General features: G+C 40.5%; 1 protein-coding gene across 2 annotated transcripts; it reads right to left on the bottom strand.

Annotated features, from left to right (window-relative positions):
* Positions 1-734: 734 nt before the first annotated feature.
* tbc1d13 (TBC1 domain family, member 13) lies at positions 735-19582 on the bottom strand. 2 transcript variants are annotated; one of them, XR_013970867.1, is made up of 13 exons: positions 19443-19582; positions 17990-18063; positions 17856-17896; positions 17225-17286; positions 15970-16069; positions 14667-14749; positions 14434-14593; positions 12945-13155; positions 12681-12844; positions 6173-6333; positions 5540-5597; positions 4976-5456; positions 735-4642 (listed from the first exon to the last, which is right to left on the bottom strand). XR_013970867.1 is itself a non-coding variant. In XM_080875983.1 (12 exons), the coding sequence occupies exons 1-12, from the start codon at positions 19463-19465 to the stop codon at positions 5391-5393; spliced, it is 1203 nt and encodes a 400-aa protein (XP_080732109.1). In that variant the 5' UTR covers positions 19466-19582; the 3' UTR covers positions 735-5390. The 2 variants fall into 2 exon arrangements, 1 of the variants encoding a protein (XP_080732109.1); XM_080875983.1 differs by having other exon boundaries at positions 735-5456.
* Positions 19583-20969: the final 1387 nt, after the last annotated feature.

Below are 20969 nucleotides of genomic sequence, written 5' to 3'. Positions count from 1 at the left end.
GTCTACACTTTGTGCAGTAAAAAACAAAAACAAAACAGTAATGTGGGTCGAGGATGTCTGATTAATTAAGTCTTTTTGTTTTACTCTTACCCTGTAAGTAAGTGTGTGTGTGTGTGTGTGTGTGTGTGTGTGTGTGTGTGTGTGTGTGTGTGCGCGTACATAGCTACTGTGATACCACCCACTGATTTCAGAACTCATTTTAGAGCTTCAGTGTTTGTTGTGGCTGTCACACCATGTTAGATAATTCTGTTAATTCTTCAAAAGCCATCAACAAAACAAACATGGTCTTTAGGTCCAATTCAGGCACTCCAGCTCATTCCCCTAATATACTAACTTTAAGCTTAAGTACAGTTTGAAGGAGTGAGAACCAGCCTCAAGATAACATTAGAGCAACTGCAGCTTTTATACTTCAGTGCTGGAGGCTGGTGCTTGTTTCGATCTGTGATAAGAAAAACATGTGGTTTATCAGTAATGATGTGTGAAACTGTCTGCTGTAAAACATGACTTAATCTCAGGGTAGGCCCAATCTAAGGCATACATTACTTTTACTGTAAATGAGATCATGATTGTAAATAAAACATGATAATTATTTGACCAAAGACTTGAAACTAGCAGCTGAGATCATAAACTCATCATGAAAGTATTTACAGAGGCCACCGGAGAAGTAGGGTCCTCATAGACAGAATTTTACAGAATCCGACTTATTCTGAAACCAGAAAGAAAGAGGCATGCGATTTATCCCATTGTTCATTTTAATATTTTAATGCACGTCTGCAAACATGTAAAAACATATTTACAAGTCTTAACACTGGAGACGTTTTACAAAAATCATCTTACAAAATCCATTCCATGCATATAACTGATATAAGACTGAGTATAGAGAACATCACCCCCTTCAACACACACACACACACACACACACACACACACACACACACACACACACACAGGAAATAAAAAATAAATACACATTAAAAGAGGAGCATGGGAATCTAACTAGTAACAGTCCCTCAAAATAAAAAAAGTAAAAATCCCAACATGGTAAAAATACAGAATAATTTTGGTCTTCGTAAACTTGCTCTTTCACACTGAACAGAATATTCCAGATGTTCAGAAGTGGTTTAATGAGACTAAAATACACTTCAATACTTTCATTTTCATGCCGGCTTTTTCTTGAGATGCAAAAAAACCCAAAAACTGCAGATTTAACTTCAGCTGCAGGTTGTCAGGAAACAAAGATTAGTGTAGTTGTGCGTTTGTTCCTTGCGGAGTCAGAAACATGAAAGATCGATTTAACAGTGTCAGCAGAAATGTGAACAACCTGTGTAGCTGTGGCAGGGCTACTTATGGTAAAAATCATAATTGTGATTATTTGGGGGGAAAACTAATCTCAGATTTTTAACGTGATTACTGATCTTTAACCTCGTATCAGTCACAGTGATGTTGCATTTTAAGCATGTTAACAAACATGCTTAAACAGCACGTGGGCCTCTCAATTCAACTCTCAAAGCAACTTTGGCCTCAACGTTCGTCTGTTATAACATAAAACAGAAAAGGAAGATCTGACTGAACCCTTAACTACTCAATGGACAGTAAGAGGTTAGAAAGTACAACAAGAAGTGCGGAAGATTTGATGTAAAATCAGCAAAATATGAGAAAGGTTCCCAGCGGACCTCCTCAGAATCAGCTCATTTTTGTTTGTACAATAACGCCAGTGCATTTATTGAAGCTACTTATAATTTTATCTTAGCACCATGGCTGTTTGTACACTAACAGGACATGGAACCTCAGCAACTGGGATGAAATTTGGTGCTTTTTTATTTATTTAATCTTTCCAGAATTTCTGAGATCTAAATATTTTTGTGGTTGAAAAACCCATTTAAACAGCAGGAGTCACAGCTGGAGGACAACCCTGGTATCAAAGTGCAGGTAGAAAGGAGGCCGGTCATATGTTATCACTTGTTTTAAGCAGCCATATATCTCACATGGTGATATGAGCCTTGAAAGTTTTACCCAAACTGCACTTTTTGAAGTTTTCTGCAGTTTATTGTCAGGAAAGATTAGAAAAAAAAAAATCTTGCTGACTAAAGATCTGATTGTGGCTTCACATTATGAAACCTGTAGTGGGTCTAATACTGATCTGGTTGCAGTTTTTAAAACGGAGCTCAAATGTGTTTTTCCAGCCTAATATTTTGCACAGCTTCATTAAATAAACTGAAATTATTGTACAGAAAAAAATGATTCCAGTTTTCCTTAATAAAAACACAAAAACAGCTCAGATTATTTGAGACAATCTGAAAATACAGATTTTGGGAGATCTGTCATTTCATTTAAAGTGCGACGTACCATCTCCAGCTTGACTAAATATTGATTTCTATTGTTAGTTTAGGGGGATTTCACACCTATTGTTCGTTTAATCTGGTCTAAATAAGTGATGAGTTTGTAAACTTGTAGATTTTCCCTGTGTTTTGGTCTGTTTTCACACAGAGATGAAAACAAGTGAACTGTTCGGTCCACTCAGCGACCAGATGTGTCTGTACTGTGACTCCAACCTTATATTACTCTTTTAAGTTTTTTAGCTCAGACTTGTAGCGTATATCTAGTAGTTGGTTTAGCCACCATAAACGAACCGCAGCGTGACCACCTCCAAAGGGTCTCGGTGTGGTTGATTTGCTGTGATCACCATGTTCACACATCCTCGATTTAAACAGACTAAACAGCGTTGGTGGGAAAACACCTTACGATCACTTTTACAGCAGAATGTATGGGCCATTGCAGGTTTAAAGAAGAGTGATATTTAAAGAAAAAAGTTAAGCATTAAAGTTTTTTGTTTTTTTTTGTTCTTTAAAAAAAAAAAAAAAGAAGCCAAAATGACATTTTAAAGTCATAATTTTGCAAGAAGATTTGTGTTTTTCCCCCATCAGGAAAAACTTTATCTGGATTCACCTCATCACCTTTTTCTCACAAATGTTGACTTTATCGTCTCAAAGTGTTAAAGCAGTTTATGTGTAATTCATAAATTTTTCCCTACATATGAAGCTATTGTTAGATTAACAGTTAGTGTTATATTAAGTCTGACAGTTAAAAGCGGTCACTAAAACTAAAACAAAACAGCCATTTCTCAGGTTCTGAGATTTTACTGGTTTTAGATTTAAGTGGATGCATTGTTCTAATTTCCAGCTCCAGTTTTTTCCTGAACTCTACAAGAGGAGCTTTGCATAATTCACAGTTCAAAATAATACTTCTTTATTTTACACGGAGCCTTGGAGCAGACCTTTAGATCTCAAGCTAGCCATTTTAGCTCCTCCCCCTTTAAGCCAACTTTATTCTGACTGACTGCCCCTTGTCAACTGAAGTGTGTGGGTCGTCTGTGCTTAACATGACTGTATTAGGGACGTCCCTTCTCTGTGACTTCATGCAAGTCCAAAAGTAGAAAGGAAAAAAATGAGTGTTTGGAGCATTTTGCAGCCTGAGCTTTGGTGTCAGAGGGACTAACTGTACACTGACCTTGTTATTTGTTAACTTTGGCCGTGTTTAATATGAACATCCACCACTGGAGCAGGAACTATGAGACAGGAAACAGGAAAAGAAGAACAGGTCCACTTTGATTCATTATGATAAGTTGAGCAAGAATAATCTTTTCAGTTTAAGTGAAAGAGCAACTTAACACTTCCTCAAAGTTCAGCACTGTTACAGACTGTAGGTAAAAGTAAATGAAGAAAAGTAATGTTTCTATAGTGTGGAAGATTAGGTTTAATTTTTAGAAGCAGAAAATAAAAAGCAGACAGGGAAAGCTTAGATTATTTAATGCCGAAACCAACTTCTGAGAAGTGTTTGTAAAGACGATAAACACTGCACTTTAATGGCCCTGGGCCTGTGCATGTAGGGCCACATTACAAATTCTTAGAGTTAGAATGACCTCTTTTCATTCGTGTTCAGATCAAATATCCACACAGAGTGCCTTCATATGAGCGTCATCACTCAATAAGCTTCAACAGTTCGCTTCTTTTCTGATTCTGCATTGATTCTCCTCACTGACGTGTTACAAGCTCAAGGCTGGACACAGACGTGCACATCAGAAGAGAAAAGTGCAATGAGCCAGGATGCCGTTTTCACACTGAACATCATCAGTCTAAACCAAAGTGATTAACTTAAATTTAGCAAGGCTATTATTTTGTTATAAACAGCCAAGCCTCCTTTCTGACTGAACAACTGCACTCTGTAAAGAAGAGGAGAAAAGAAGTGTTTCATGCCAACTTTTAGAAAGTTTGCCTAAAAGGCAGCTGTGTGGTTGATGCATTGCTATGTAAAGATAATTCCTCACTATCCAAAAACATCAAACAAACAAAAAAAACACCCTCTTTTCATTTTAAGTTACTTGAGCAACTGTGCATGATTCATAGATAAGAATAATCCTTCTTTATCTTACACTGGGCTCAGTTAATCCTTCTGTCTCAAACAAGCTATTTTAGCTCCTCACACATTTCCTCCGATTGGTCGATGACATTGGCAATTTCCAGAAGCTGGACTGATTGCTGATCAAAAATTAAGAACTTCACTAAACCATACTGTTAATATTTCATTACTATTAAAATTAAGTGCACATTGGTCCCAACGTAGTTGTGAGACTTGCTTCTTTGGGCTAGAGGAAGAAAAAAATAAAACTGCTGTGAAAATAGTGTTCAGTATGAAAAAACAACACCATTCTTTCAACAGCAGTTTCCTTCTGCTGTGATTCTCCAAAAGGTTAGAAAGCATTGCTGAGATGATAACAGGCGGAAACTATCGCTTCATGTTTCTGATGTCAGAGTGAATATATACACAGAAATGCCATCTCCCATTTCACATCCTTCAAAAGGTAAGGCATACATGTTTCTTACATCAGCAAAAATCATTGAAAATTAACTTTTTTTTTTTTAGAAGAACAAACATGCACATACTGCTCAACACAGTTAAACTCAATCGGACTACATACGTGATCGCAGTGGGAGTTTCCTTTGAATTCTTGGCTCCTTCGTTGAACATGTGGTTACGATTGGTAGTGTAGGATTACTGTGGCCCCGCCTCCCTACAGACCTTCATTTGTCTCCACGGGAGAGATGGCTGAGAAAGCAGGACAGGCACGTACCAAGGGAGCCTTTTCCCATAATGCATTATGACACAAGGCACCCCTCCATCCTCCACTCATTTCGAGGAAGTTTCAGCATGTCCTCCCAAGTTTTGCACGCTGTCCCCAACATCCGTGCAGACTCTTCATTGGTCAGGTCCATCCACAACACATTTGACATGACAAATGTTTTTTTGTTGTTTTTTTTTTTTTTTTTCTCCTTTTTGTTTTAGACTACCACCTACCACACGTGACCAGAGAAGGCGGGAGGACGAGGACCAGGTTAGGATGTATCCTGCAGGTCTTTGGCTTTGGTCAGGATGGTGTGGACGTCTGAGATGGGGTAATCCTGAAAGACATATCCAGCCCAATTAATCCCTGTAGCATCAGCTGCATGTCTGAACATGAACACTGTGTGCTTTAGAGTTGTACCTGCAGTAATCTCATGTTCACTGTGAAATCACCAGCCAATAAGTTATCCCGGATAAGTCTGTGAGAAGGAGGAGTTGACACAGTGTGAATGCTTCCCTTAGGAAATGTTATTTAAAAAACAAAAAAAAGAAAGTGCATACACTTCTATGCAGATGACACCCACTTATATCCATCTATGAAGCAAGACAACTAATGCCTACTTCTAAATTCACACAAAACTCAAGTACTTCTGCAAAGACTGCCGAGTCATTTTTCCTCTTCGCAAAGAACACTGTAATGCTAAATAGCACCCTGACTCGGACTTTGAAAGCCTAGTCTGCCCATAGTCTTTTACACCTGAATAATTAACATTTCATGCTCTGTGCGCGTTCTTCAGGTAATCTATTAGAAAATAACACAGTTTCTATTGTATGCAGATGATACCCAATTATAATTATGAAGATGACAGATCAATTAATAAAACTAGAGTCATGTCTTAAAGACAAAGACCTGGATTGCTTGCATGTTTGTATTTATACATTTAAAGTAAACTAAAGTTATTGTATTTGGCTCTAAAAATCTCAGGAGAATCATGTCCAATTGATGACATATAAAAATAACTGAAATAAATTCAATCCAGTCTGAAAGACTCACATGAGCATGGCGCAGCAGACCAGGATGAGGAAATGGAATCTGTCCTGGTCAGAAAAAAGTGTGTCCCAGATGCGGATGACATCTGGCAGGAGGAACTCCTGAGATAACAACAGGGTGAGCCAGCGGAAGGTGAAATATTGTGGTTTGATGTTCTGCTCTTCCTGTGGGGGGAAGACACACAGGAAGTCAATGCAACAATTTTTAAACAAGAATTTAATCTGCATTTTACTTTTTTAAATTTTTATTGCAGGGAGAACATGAAGCTGTTCCATAAATGAAAGAAAACACAGCAGTACTGGTTTGTTTTGATTTTGTGTTTGTTTATAATTATGACTAATTATGAATTTATGAATAATCAAAGTACCGGTAGATATCTTGGTAATTCCAAGGGCTGTTTATTTTTTCCTTGCACCTGCAGCTGATCAAGAAAAAAATTTAATATTTTGACAGTGAATTAGAAGTATGCCCTATGGGTGCTGCTTTGGGAGCACTAGGTGTATTGCCCAGAAACTGCTTAGTTTGGGTTGTTGAAAGTAACTCAGAATACTTCCCAGTGGGCTCACACCCAGGCAGCCATTGTCACCAGATCTATTTGGAGTTGGAAGGTTTATTAGTATCCATTTGGATTTCGCTCAGGTCTACAGTTTCAGTCTTGACTGCAGTTTTTACCTGTCTGCTAGGCCTATCCTCAGCAAATTGGCCCAGAAGATGCAAACACCATACAGTCCAGAGGTCCAGTTCTGAGACTCCAGTTAGCTGAGGTGAAACCTAATAGACAGCTAGCAGCTACAGATGAATGTGTCACCATCCACCTGTCAGTCACATTCTAGAAGCTGTAAAGGTGTTTATTTTTGCTGAAAAGTTGGACATTTAAACCCGGGAGTCTACAGGGAGTGCAGAATTATTAGGCAAGTTGTATTTTTGAGGAATAATTTTATTATTGAACAACAACCATGTTCTCAATGAACCCAAAAAACTGGAAGTAGTTTTTCGTTTGTGTTACGGCTGTGGCCATAAGAACACTGTGTGGGCTGTTTGTTCTGTGTCTCTTTACTGTGTTTAAGACTCTTTACAGGTCCCTCCCCTAATGAAGAGTAGTGAGCAGCTGATTGGACCATTCAAAAAGCTGCTCTGACAGCTCCAGAGAGAGAGAGAGAGAGAGAGAGAGAGAGAGAGAGAGAGAGAGAGAGAGAGAGAGAGAGAGAGAGAGAGAGAGAGAGAGAGAGAGAGAGAGAGAGAGAGAGAGAGAGAGAGAGAGAGAGAGAGAGAGAGAGAGAGAGAGAGAGTGAGTGTGGAACGAGCGAGTAGCCTGACAGCCGTCGCAGTCCTGACCCTGGTTTTCCCAGCCTGTGTTTATCTTGTGTATTTGTGGGAGTGTGAATTGTAAAAGCCGCTCCTAGTGCATTAGCTGAGAGCTTAGGCACTCGTGGGCTGAAGCGGAAGGGGTGAGCTGCCTTTTCTTTTGGAATCGTTTTCTCCTGTTTTCTTGGTCAGGGAGCGAGGGATAGCTCTGTCATTTGTTTGTTCTTTTTTCTTTCTTAGGGTTTAGTTAGTCTTTTCTGGTGGGACTTAGTTGGTTTTGTTTATTATTTTGGCCTGGGCTCACCCTGGAGCTATGCTTCTTGTCCTTAAATAAAATCACTTTTTTTACTCACAACTGGTTTGGACGTTTGGCTTGGGAACCAGGGCGGGGATTTGTCTCTCTCTCCTCCAACCTTATGTGCGTCCCTACCCGCCTAGACTAGGGGCGTAACAGTTTGTTTTTAGTTTTAGCTATTTTAGGGGGATATCTGTGTGTGCAGGTGACTATTACTGTGCATAATTATTAGGCAACTTAACAAAAAAATATATACCGTATTTTCACGACCATAAGGCGCACTTAAAAGTCTTAGATTTTCTTCAAAAAGTGCGGCGCGCCCTATAGCGCGGTGCGCCCTATGTGTTGTAAGGAGGACGTAGTAGAGAACACCATGAGAACGTTAAAGGGTGAAGTGTGGGCGTTGATGGTATATACCGGGACAATCGCACATACCTGTATAAAAGAACAGGTATGTGCATTATGCAGGACATCGTTGTTTTAACAACCCTGAAAATGGCAAAGAGACACGCTTACGAAGCACAGTTTAAACTGAAGGCCATCAGCTACGCGGAGGAACATGGAAATCGAGCAGCCGTGAGAGAATTTAAGATTAACGAATCGATGGTTTGCAAATGGAGGAAGCTGGAAAACAAGCTCCGACAGGTCAAGAAAACGCAGCTGAGTTTCCGCGGACATAAGGCGAGGTGGCCCGAGTTGTAGGAAAGACTCGAGCGGTGGATCATCGAGCAAAGAGCGAGCGGGAGAAGCGTTTCGACGGTCACCATTCGGCTAAAAGCAGTTTCACTAGCTGAAGAGATGAACATTGAACATTTCCAAGGAGGTCCGTCTTGGTGCTTTCGTTTTATGAAACGGTGCCATTTTTCCATCCGGACCAGGACTACGGTAGCGCAGCAACTTCCAGCGGATTATAATGAAAAGCTGGCCATCTTCCGCTCCTACTGCAGCAAACACATCGGCGACAAAAACATCCAGCCCAGCCACATCACAAACATGGACGAGGTCCCGCTCACTTTTGACATCCTGGTGAGTCACACTGTGGAGAAGAAGGGGACCAGCACGCTAGCGATACGCACAACGGGGTATGAAAAGTCTTCTTTTACTGTTGTGCTTGGCTGCCATGCTAATGGACAGAAACTGCCGCCTATGGTGATTTTTAAGCGAAAGACTTTGCCTAAAGAGAAGTTTCCAGCAGAAATCATCATTAAGGCAAATGAAAAGGGCTGGATGGATGAGGAAATGATGAAAGACTGGCTGAGGGAGGTGTATGTAAGGAGACCAGGTGGTTTGTTTCACTAAGAGTGGAAGGCAGCGCCGGGCGAGTTACGCCACAATTTGCCAATGGATTGTAGATGCTTGGGCTAACATGTCTGCTGGCACTGTTGTTCGAGCTTTCGCAAAAGCCGGCATCGTTTCCGAGGAGCCGCACGGCACGGAAAGTGACTCTGACAGTGAAGACAGTGAACCTGGCATGTTTGATGGAGATTTAGCGCAGCTGTTCAATTCAGACACAGAGGATGAGGACTTCGATGGGTTTGATTGATGATAAAAATGTGAGTACCAAACTTTGTTTTGCTCCTGCTTTATTTTTAAATACGCACACTTGTATGCTTGTGTGTTGTTGATGATGACGATTACCGGCAATAGAAATGTGAGTAAGGTACCGAATTCAGGTTTGCTCCCGCTTTATTTTTAAATACGCATACGGTACTTGTATGCGCCCTATGGTCCAGTGCGCCTTATGTGTGTGTTAAATACAGTAAGGGCACACATAACTGAGACTGCGCCTTTTAGCACAGTGCGCCTTATGGTCGTGAAAATACGGTACCCATTTCAATTTTTATTTTTACCAGTGAAACCAATATAACATCTCCACATTCACAAATATACATTTCTGACATTCAAAAACAAAACAAAAACAAATCAGCGACCAATATAGCCACCTTTCTTTGCAAGGACACTCAAAAGCCTGCCATCCATGGATTCTGTCAGTGTTTTGATCTGTTCACCATCAACATTGCGTGCAGCAGCAACCACAGCCTCCCAGACACTGTTCAGAGAGGTGTACTGTTTTCCCTCCTTGTAAATCTCACATTTGATGATGGACCACAGGTTCTCAATGGGGTTCAGATCAGGTGAACAAGGTGGCCATGTCATTAGTTTTTCTTCTTTTATACCCTTTCTTGCCAGCCACGCTGTGGAGTACTTGGACGCGTGTGATGGAGCATTGTCCTGCATGGAAATCATGTTTTTCTTGAAGGATGCAGACTTCTTCCTGTACCACTGCTTGAAGAAGGTGTCTTCCAGAAACTGGCAGTAGGACTGGGAGTTGAGCTTGACTCCATCCTCAACCCGAAAAGGCCCCACAAGCTCATCTTTGATGATACCAGCCCAAACCAGTACTCCACCTCCACCTTGCTGGTGTCTGAGTCGGACTGGAGCTCTCTGCCCTTTACCAATCCAGCCACGGGCCCATCCATCTGGCCCATCAAGACTCACTCTCATTTCATCAGTCCATAAAACCTTAGAAAAACCAGTCTTGAGATATTTCTTGGCCCAGTCTTGACGTTTCAGCTTGTGTGTCTTGTTCAGTGGTGGTCGTCTTTCAGCCTTTCTTACCTTGGCCATGTCTCTGAGTATTGCACACCTTGTGCTTTTGGGCACTCCAGTGATGTTGCAGCTCTGAAATATGGCCAAACTGGTGGCAAGTGGCATCTTGGCAGCTGCACGCTTGACTTTTCTCAGTTCATGGGCAGTTATTTTGCGCCTTGGTTTTTCCACACGCTTCTTGCGACCCTGTTGACTATTTTGAATGAAACGCTTGATTGTTCGATGATCACGCTTCAGAAGCTTTGCAATTTTGAGACCGTTGCATCCCTCTGCAAGATATCTCACTATTTTTGACTTTTCTGAGCCTGTCAAGTCCTTCTTTTGACCCATTTTGCCAAAGGAAAGGACGTTGCCTAATAATTATGCACACCTGATATAGGGTGTTGATGTCATTAGACCACACCCCTTCTCATTACAGACATGCACATCACCTAATATGCTTAATTGGTAGTAGGCTTTCGATCCTATACAGCTTGGAGTAAGACAACATGCATGAAGAGGATGATGTGGACAAAATACTCATTTGCCTAATAATTCTGCACTCCCTGTATGGGGACTAACTCGCTTTTAGAGCCAGCATCAAGAGACCACGAGAGAAATTAGCTTGTGGTGCTGCAGCACTGGCTTTGATATTTATTCCCAGAGGTTGATTCTTACCAAAAAATAAATGAATAATAATAATAATAAAAAAAAATCATCATCTTTTACATACAATCTAACATGAAAATTACAAGTTGCTTTGATTGTGAGAGCTCATGTTTAGTAATTCAGAGTCAGTAGGCTTTAAACGTATCTGGTCAGCCCAGTTTAACCTGTGGGAGTTTCTGTTTTGCTGCTTTGTAGGAAATAAATTCCTGATGAGTGAGAAGAAAGTCTGTCAAACAGCCAAGAATCACAGCAGTTACAGGCGATTATCTTGAAAAGAAACATCATGAAAAGTGCTGACTGTCCGACAAAAATTATTTAAATCCTACAAGAGGAAGGACAGGAGAGATCTTTTCTACTTTTTTAAAGTATCTTATCAATAAGAGAAACTGGAAAAGGGCTGACTGGAAGCAGCTCTGTTACAAACAAGGTTATCATCGTTAACGAAAACTAACGAAATAACGAAAACTAGAAGTGAAAAAACATTTTCATTAACAGAAATAAAAACAAAAAAAGGAAAACTAACTAAAACTGTAATGAGTGCTCACAAAACTAACTAAAATTAACTGAATTTATAGCAAAAATGTGTTTAGTTTTCATTGATGTGTGCGTGTCATACAATAGTCAAGAGTGAAAATGAAGTTGAGTTTCCAGATTTTTGTCTTGCTGTCTCATTATGCCTGCAGGTGGCAGTATGTTAGTCGAGTCGTCTGTGTTGCTCCGTCCTCGCGCAGAATCATGTCAGGAAAAGTCGGGAGAAAGCGCCCGAGTCCAATTTGGGATTACTTTGAATATGACTGTGTTTTGGATAAAGTGACTTGTAGTGGAAAGACACAAATTATGAGGGACATTTCTAAAGGGAAAAAAAATCCCACAAACCTTAAAGTGCACTTGAAAAGCTCACACAAGAAGGCTAACCTAGCTTACCTTGAGAAGGTAAGGGAGCACACTCAACCCTCATCCCCAGAAAACAGAAGCTAACCCCAGGCAAGGCAGCGTGATGCATCCCGAGACAACAGGACTGGGATGTCTACATAACTGTGTGAGTCAACTGCCTTCAAAAAGTTTATCAATTCACTTGAACCAAAATTATGAACACCCGGTGCTGCAAGAGTTAATAGTCTCAGTGGGGCCAAGATATACATTTTATAGTTGCCTGGTATCAATGGTTGTTCATCTGCCCTAATTTATTTATTTATTTATTTAAAGAACCCATAGGTGGGAATGTGAGTTGTCTGTCTCTGCGTGTTAGCCCTGCAACAGACAAGTGACCTGTCCAGGGTGCAGGGTATGGTAGCTGGAATAGCAACATACCCAAGGATAAGCAGAAGAGCATGACTGATATGATGAAACTGGGATTTTGCTGCACGTAATTATTGCAAACACAACTAAAACTATAACTGAAACTAAGGATTTTCAAAAAAATAAAAACTAAACTAGCAAACAATTGGTAAAAACTAATTAAAACTGATATAAAATTGAAAATCTGAAGTCAAAACTAAATAAAAATAAAAACTAATGAAAATTGCAAAACTATTAAAACCCTGGTTACAAAGCATATTCAAGTCAATTTGGTAATTGAGTTATTGAAGAAAATACTTGTTTGCGTCTGTGTTTAGTGGAAGGAACAAGAAATGTGTTAAAGGTGAACCTTACCAGCTTAAGATATAGCTCCATGTCTTTGTCTTTGAGCATGGAGTACACACTCTCCATCTTGTAGGTAATGCCACACTGAGAGTCGTCCAGGCTCTTGATGAAGTTATCTCTGTTCTCCGACATCAGATTGGTGAAACAGAAGAAGGTGTCTGCCTCAGCGTGCTCTGTGAGATGCCGCAGTAAAAAAAACAAACAAAAAAAAAAAATCACCAAAAGGAAAACAGAGTTTATGTAAGCTTTTTTCCCCTTTTAAACGTTACAAACCTTTCCACTCGCTGTTGGGATCTGTGGCAAACGTGTAGTAAATTGGCCCCACAATCTCATTCATGCCCTGGACGTAGGCGATGCCAGGGTTCAGTTTGGCATAAATGAAGAGGATCCGCTCTACCACCTCCCAGTGGGCTTCACTGCCATTGGGCAGCACCTCGTACTCGTTAGATGGATACAGGTTCAGCGCCTTTCCAGGTGAACTCACCTGAGAAAACAAGACACAGCTGATCCGAAACAGATTTTAAGTAACATACACTCAATGGCCACTTTGTTAGGCACACCTGTACAACTGCATAGCAACAGTAATATCTAATCAGCCAATCACATGGAAGCAAGGATTAACGCCGCTTCTAATTTTTTATGCTAACAGACAAAACTGTAATGCAAATATGCCAAACACATAAAATATTCTTATTATCACAGAACACATGCTATTAATGACAATTAGACATGTGCCCATGTTATTATCGTTTACTGGCGAAGGAAACACCTGATTTATGCCAGTTATGTCTGTAAATGTTACCAAATATCAAATAGATGTGAAACAAATGGAGACATGGTGCTCATGCTGATTAGTCATATCCACATGAGCAGGGTTTCTCCACTACATAAATAATCTTGCTGCCCTCTGAATAAAACTGTTTCTTTGTACACACAAACTGTGTGACCAAGGCTGCTTTGTGAACACACACTTTTTCTGCACATAACTCAAACTTAACGTTTACACATTATGTGCACGTTTTAGCAGTCATCAGGGGGTTTAAGTTTTAACAACTGCCAAGTTTTTATTTCCTGCCTGGTACAGGACATGATCTACATTTTTCACCATTAACTGAGGTTGAAAGACTGTCACGGCAGAGAGAGGAATCTGTCTAGATATTATCCAAAGAACCACGATCATTCCTTTGAGGTAAAGTATTGCCCTTTCAGTCATTTACATCTAAATTTCTAAGTTAATTAAAACCCCTTTTACAGATATTAACCTGAGGGTTAAAATGCCTGACCTGTAAAAAAATGCTGCACCATTTCCTCTTTAAGTGACTGTGTAAACGTGTAGTTTTAAAAACTTTATGTAATGTTGCAGTAATTAAGCAGTAATTCAGGTCTGTGATTTATAGGTGGATAAATGTTTACAGAAAAGTCATGTACAACAAACGAATGTAAATAGCTGACGATGGCCATCATCATTCCATCATAAGTTATACATTCCTATTACATTTCTAATGAGATGAATTCTTAGTCATTAACTGTTTTGTTTTCTCAGCTGTACCGGTGTCAGCTTTGATGTAGGCCGTGTGAGTAACTTCAACCCTTCCTGCTGTTAATACCAGGATGATGGTTTTGTTTCAGCGCGTCACTGTACCTGAACTAACCTGTTTGTACTGTAAGCGGGGCAGAAAAGTCAAAATTCGACAGATGGGCCTGAATCAGCAAAACTGAGCTGGACCCCACAATCGCATTCATGCCCTGGATGTAGGCTTACATTGGTGACCCCGCTGCGGTTGCAGTTCACCGTTTGTGCCTTCAGCGTCGTCTGCTCCACTCGGCGACGCAGTGTCTCGTAGTCGTTCTGAGGGTCCAGGATCAGCTGACAGGGGTACTCTGTGGGGCGCTGGAAGAACGCCATGTCCGGGTACAGCCGCCTGCAGGTGAACACTCACATTCACATTACTGTTATTTAACAGAAGTAACAGAACAGCTGGTAAAGGTGTTTACCTCACGTCTTTGTCGATCTGCAGCAGAATTTCATTATCTTTAAAGTAGGTGTTCCACCTGCTGTCAGGGTTTGGATTCAGAGGCTGAAAAGAATCAGATCAGATAAAAACTATTCAATCAAACTCGTCAAGACAAGTGGCTCATGACAAAGAGCCACAGGAGAAGGTGATCTATATTTCTGTGATCTGTAAGGACGTGCTGTACATCTCTTCAGCGTTTATCTGACTGCAGAGCAAATTTGACTTTAAAGTGACTTCAAAATATAAATCCGACAGTTTCAGAATCACGCTGCTGCGTGTGTGCACTGTGTGCATGGAGATAACTTGGCTTCTTATCACTTCAGACTCTGACTCCCACGTTTTTAGAGTCAAACAGATGAAGCACAGCCATGTGCATATGAGTGATAAATAATGATGATAATAATAATAATAATAATAATAATAATGGATTGGATTTGCATAGCGCTTTTCAAGGCAGCCAAAGTGCTTTACAATACGACTATTCAGTCACTCTCACATTCACACACTGGTGGAGGCAGCTACAGTTGTAGCCACAGCTGCCCTGGGACGGACTGACAGAAGCCAGGCTGCCATGTCGCGCCATCGGCCCCTCTGGCCATCACCAGTAGGCGGTAGGGTAAAGCGTCTTGCCCAAGGACACAACGACCAGGACAGAGAGCCCAGGGATCGAACCAGCGACCTTCCGGTTACAGATGCGATTCCCAACCCCCTGAGCCACGGTCGCCCCCAAATTAATTCATGGTAGGCACTCATTGTGATGGATTTGGTTGTTTAAAAAGCCTCTGTAACAGCTCTAGTTTATGCTACACTGTGTGCCATCGTTCAAATATAAATTACTGCACAGTCTGTGCCCAGTGTGGGCAGCAGTCACAAAGTGAAAGGTATTATTCAGTACTCACACGTTTAAAGGTTCACTCAAGCACAACCTTATGAAGCCAAGCCATAAAATTTAATGTTGCGAGTCCAGTAAAATCTTTATTATGCAGACCTCAGCTAAAGATCTGTAACAGAATCAGACCAAACTCCTGCTTGCTGAGTGCTCGAGTTGAAAACGGCAGCAGTGAGTGTTTTACGACTTTAGACTCTGTAATTATATTCACCTGACACAGTTTAATGGCACTCAGCAGGAGAATCCACACTGTTTATCTCAATCTGACACTTGTATAACTGTTGGGAGGTGATGCTAATTTTCATTTCGATTTATCACTCATAGCACAATTTGGTTTCATTATTTCTTTCAGCTCGTCACTGCAGCGAAGAGAGAACGACAGAGGATGACTCACGTGATCCTCCATCGTCACGTCTTCTCTGGAAAGGCCCAGGTTGGCGTTGGCAATGCCGGGCTGGATGATCATCTCCTTCAGGAACTGGGAGTACACCTCTCTGTGAGACCCATGGAAGAAAAGGAAAGAATACATTAATTGATTAATAATCACTGAATTTGATTAGTCACATCAGATTCTCATATATTAGTGAATCACATGGAAGGATTCACGTCCTGTTTTTGAAGTTAAATAAAGTTTCTTTTTAGATTTTCTATTCTTTGACAAGTTTGACTGATTAAATAGTTTAAACTCTAAAAGAAAAATGACTACAGTTTTTCCTCTTGTAAATTTGTCAGCGTTTCCCTTCTGAGTTTGCTTGCTTTTCCCCCTGTGTATGTGTCACCTTTTTTAAATAATAATAATAATAATAATAATAATAATAATAATAATAATAATAATAATAATAATAATGGATTGGATTTATATAGCACTTTTCAAGGCACCCAAAGCGCTTTACAATGCCACTATTCATTCACTCTCACATTCACACACTGGTGGAGGCAGCTACAGTTGTAGCCACAGCTGCCCTGGGGCAGACTGACAGAAGCGAGGCTGCCATATCGCGCCATCGGCCCCTCTGGCCAAAAGTTTTAAGATTACTTTGGGTCCTTGTATTTGGATTGCTGATGACTGGTAAAACTTGTGTGTCCTTTTCCAGCTACTGAAGTGAAGCAAAAAGTTTAAGAACTACTCAACTGAGCCGCAGCATTTAAAATTAGGTTGACTCATCTTTTCAAATTAAGCAGCATTCACAAAACAAAGCAAAAGAACCACAGTGTAGTGTGGCCACTCGTGAGTTCGGCACATTTAAAGTGAATAAGAATCGAGAAGCCTCCAGCTTTCCATCTATGCACATGGAACATCGGGAAGCTCACAGAGCAGACTTACTGCTAAATCTAAATAATCAGAGGTGGAAAAGACAATCTTCTTTAGGCTGCATATTCATTTACTAAAAATGTCCTTTTTCAACACTCTTAGATTTCACTGATTACCCCAGTAGAAGGAAAGAGTGGTTAAGACCAAACTGGGTCTCAGTGCTCTCATGTGAAACAGAGGAAACCACAACAGAGCTGCGACTTCAACCATAATGCATCATAATAAGCAGCATCAGGTTTTGTGAGTCAGACTCAGAGCAGCTGACACAAAACAAGGGTTCTCCTAAATAAAATCAAAGCACCAGCTCTTTGATCGGGCTTTAAACTGATCCACTTACCTTTGCTTTTTCAGGAAAGACTCCCACTGGGTCTGATCAACAGGTAGGTAATTAAGAAGGATCTGAGAAGGAGGTAAACAAAACACAAGAAGAACGACGCTCTGTGTTAAAAACATAATTAAAGCTGTTTCACTCCTACAAACAGATCAAAGCTCCTTGCACACTCCAAAACCACTGGGTGACATCACTGAGGCTATGTCCAGCTTTTATATACAGTCTGTAGTTTGGTCTCATGTGGTGGGAGTGTTGGAAGTGTCATGTGTCAGCAGGGATGTAGACACAAGCTGTAGTATTAAAAAGAAAGTGCAGACAACAGATCAGCAGCTATTAGTGAAACTCTTAGACAGCATTTTTTCCGTGTTTCCTGGAGTTTGGATATTTCACGGAGAGAAAATCAGTTCCCTGATATTGTTAGTTGTCTTAGACACCAACAGCCCAGTAAACTGTAAAGTGTTCAGCCGTAAAAGGGCAGCACATCTTTTCACAGTATGAGGTAATAAAGTATTGGAGGCATTTCCTCAAAGTACACCTTTGAGTCTGCTGGTATGTTTTTGTCTGTAAAGTGAGACGCCAGTTTATACAATTACAACCAGCTAAAGCTAAAATGGTCCCATGAGGCAGGGCGACTCACCTTCCAGCACAGCGCTCGTATGCCTCCTTCAAAAGGGATTCCTGCATTAAATAAAGAAAGGTTCCGTCAGTAAAGCTTAACAGAATATTGTACTATTACATTACCAGTCCCACCCCTTCAAAAAATCCAGTTACCATTAAAGCACAGCTCCCTCAGTGTCTTCAAGTTGATTTTTTCTTCAGCCAAGGCAACTTTGAACTCTTGTATCCTGAAAAAAAGGAGGCGAGATTAGAGCCAGTTTCATTTCTGACCCAAATGTTAACTCACCAGAGTTAGAGAGACAACAGGAGAGAGTGAATTTTAGAAGAAGATTGATGACAGCCTCTTGTCTCTGAGTCAAATATGAAGATGGGGAAATGGCATCGCTCACTATTAACACTTTTCAATCCCGACTGAAAAGTCTTAATTAGGGCTGCACGATTAATCGTTAGAAAATCGCGATCTCGATTCATACTTATGTGCGATCTCATTTCCAAATGACAACGATTTTTTAAAAAAAAAAGAGAGAGAGAAAAAAAAAGACGACGACGATTGTACCGCATTTTGATCCGGGACGTAATCTGCATGAAAACAAGCGCTCACTCTTCCTGCTCAACAAATGACAAGGGCGGAGCCTTATACCACGTGATACAGAAGCTGTGCCGTGTGATGCTAAAATTAGCAGGGAAAAAACAGCGGAGAGCAAGTCAGGGATGACGAGAAAGTGACAGGAGAAAATCCGTCCCGGTCAACCACCCAAACATCAATAACGGGAACCTTATACAGCGCTTCCCTATACACGTCGAACTCCCGCAGGCACAAAGAAATTACGGAGGCTATCACTTATCACCTGACCAAAGATATGGCTCCATCAACACTGTGCAAAACGAGGGATTTAGGAAAATGATCAACACCCTAGACAAACGCTACACAGTGCCGTCCCGCAACTGTTTTTCTATTGTTGCACTACCTGCTCTATACACGCAGTGTCGAGCAACGGTGGAGACGGAATTTCAAGCAGTACAACATTTTGCGGCAACAACAAAACCTGAGACATTTGTTGTTTTTATGTTTTTATGTTTTATGCAAAAGAGAAAAAAACCCCATAAAAAGGCATTATTAAGGTCTTTTTGTCGAGCAGTTATCAGGTCAGAGGGCCGGGTTCGTTTGTAGTAAGCACATGTGTTTGAATTTCCGTTCAGGTCTAGTGTTTATGTGTGAACAGCTGATTTATTGTCAATCTTTCGGTGACACAAACAAAGTCAGCACATACCGTTAGCCGGACAGTGGCTAATTGTTAGCCTTTTGGGAGTGGAGGAAGTTGTGTCACCTGATGTGCTAACACGGAGGTAGCATAATACTTGAGTTTACAAAGCACCCTGCGCGCTTTCCATCTGCGATACTAACGGTGACTCTTTTTTTAGCTGAAAAACCCATATTAGCGTTCACAATGCGCGTGTTCCAGCGGCTGTAACTGGGCTCGTGTCTGGTCAGCGGGGCTGCTAATGCTAATTCTACGCTTTGGAGGCTAGCTGCTGAAATAAACAGCTTCAGTATGTGCGCGCGCCCTATATCCCTCACGAGGGCAGAGATTTGAATGCCTCTCACCTGTTTTTGTACGCTGTAGACATGTCGAGGCAGGAGACGGTGCTTTCCTTTAACTGTTTCCAAAGAGGAATGAATTATTGGCCACAGGGAAGTCTTCCTACTTCTCTTCTTCTTTTACCAAGGAAATCCGACAGGTAATGCACTGTCGGCTGCAATGCTGCCTCCTGCAGACCAGTTAGTAATACATTTTTAAACGGAAGAATTCGAGAAGATTTATTCCAGAGAATACATTCTGAGTAAAGCTTTTGAGGTCCGAGTTGAGCTTTTAATTAATAAATTAAAAGACAGTTAATTACTGCCCAAACCTTTCTTTGTAACTGACAAATGTTGGCATAGATCTGACATAAATACACTCCCGCTGACAGTCCTCCCCTCAACAGCTGCAGGGTCTCTGCATGCCAAGATGCCTGAATACACGTAGTTATGGATTCACAAATATGTGACACCATCTGTAATACGACTGTTTGATCTTTCTGTTTTTGCAGCGCAGTGAGTGAGAGATAAGATGTAGGTAGTTGATTGCAGGAATTTGCTTTACAGACACAAAACATACATCACATACATCAGGAAACAAATCAAAATAATCCTACACTGTCTCCATGAATCATGGTGAAAATGTTTTGTATTTTTTTGTAAATAATAAACAACAGACTATTGTAAAAACGACAGTCTGATTCTGAACTATTAAGCATGCTGAATGTCTGAAACGATTATCCTTTCCAAAGGACAGTTAGAGGAGGTTGTCATGCAATCAGTAATATTTATTCATTTTGTTATTATGTAAAACATACAGATTTAACACAGACGATGAAAGTCACTCGGCTGGCATCACTAATCTCACCAAACAAGTAAACAGGAAATAATAAAAAATAAGATAGACGTAAACAGGAAATTCAAGTATCGTGTCATGTTTACATTAATACTCAATCTTTTACCATGGTTCCTGCTTTTTTTTTTTTTTTTTTTTAAAGAAGAAGCTTTTTTGTAGTGTTCTTCTTATTATATAATTGCACTACAGCATCCTCTAATTACCCAAAACCTTTGCGCTATTCTTTTGCAACAATCTCAGTCTTGCTTTTAATCCTCCTGTAGGAAGGAAGGGAAATTAATTATTTAACTGAGTAATACCTCTACTTTCTCTCTTTTTTCATTTTTTTCCTATTTAATAGCATTTGTTCGTAGTTCTGATTTTTGTTTCTTAAACGTGGCAGTTTGGGTCTTCCACATACAAAGGTAAGTCAGTTTTTCTCATTTTTGTGGAAATGACAAGGTTTTGTTTTGTTTTTGTTTTTTAAAAATTCATCAGATTTCGTCCTCCATACAAGGGAATATAGATACATTTACCTTTTTTCCTGTATGTTTTTAATATCTTGGTGGGTCTAATTTTGATTTTTGATCCAGTACTCAAAAGAACTGCTGGGATGACCAAGATGGCTGCTGAGAGGCAAGAAAATAAAGGACTAATCTGCGAACGATCTTGGGTTTAACAGAATTTAAATAGGTGTCCACGTCAAATAGTATGTGTGA

Source organism: Rhamphochromis sp. 'chilingali', assembly GCF_963969265.1.
Source record: "Rhamphochromis sp. 'chilingali' genome assembly, chromosome: 2".
In the NCBI taxonomy this organism is placed as follows: Eukaryota; Metazoa; Chordata; class Actinopteri; order Cichliformes; family Cichlidae; genus Rhamphochromis; species Rhamphochromis sp. 'chilingali'.
Note: the sequence above shows the minus strand (reverse complement) of the source record. Positions and strands in the feature narration are given on the sequence as shown.

What these genes read in the sequence shown, in the direction of transcription:
- tbc1d13 (XM_080875983.1), bottom strand. Translation starts at nt 19,465, where the DNA reads ATGTCTACAGCGTACAAAAACAG. An exon ending in TGGAGCTATATCTTAAGCTG is followed by an intron (nt 6,334 to 12,680) that starts GTAAGGTTCACC and finishes TTCCCCCCACAG; the next exon opens with GAAGAGCAGAACATCAAACC. An exon ending in GTCTGCTGCGCCATGCTCAT is followed by an intron (nt 5,598 to 6,172) that starts GTGAGTCTTTCA and finishes TCCTTCTCACAG; the next exon opens with ACTTATCCGGGATAACTTAT.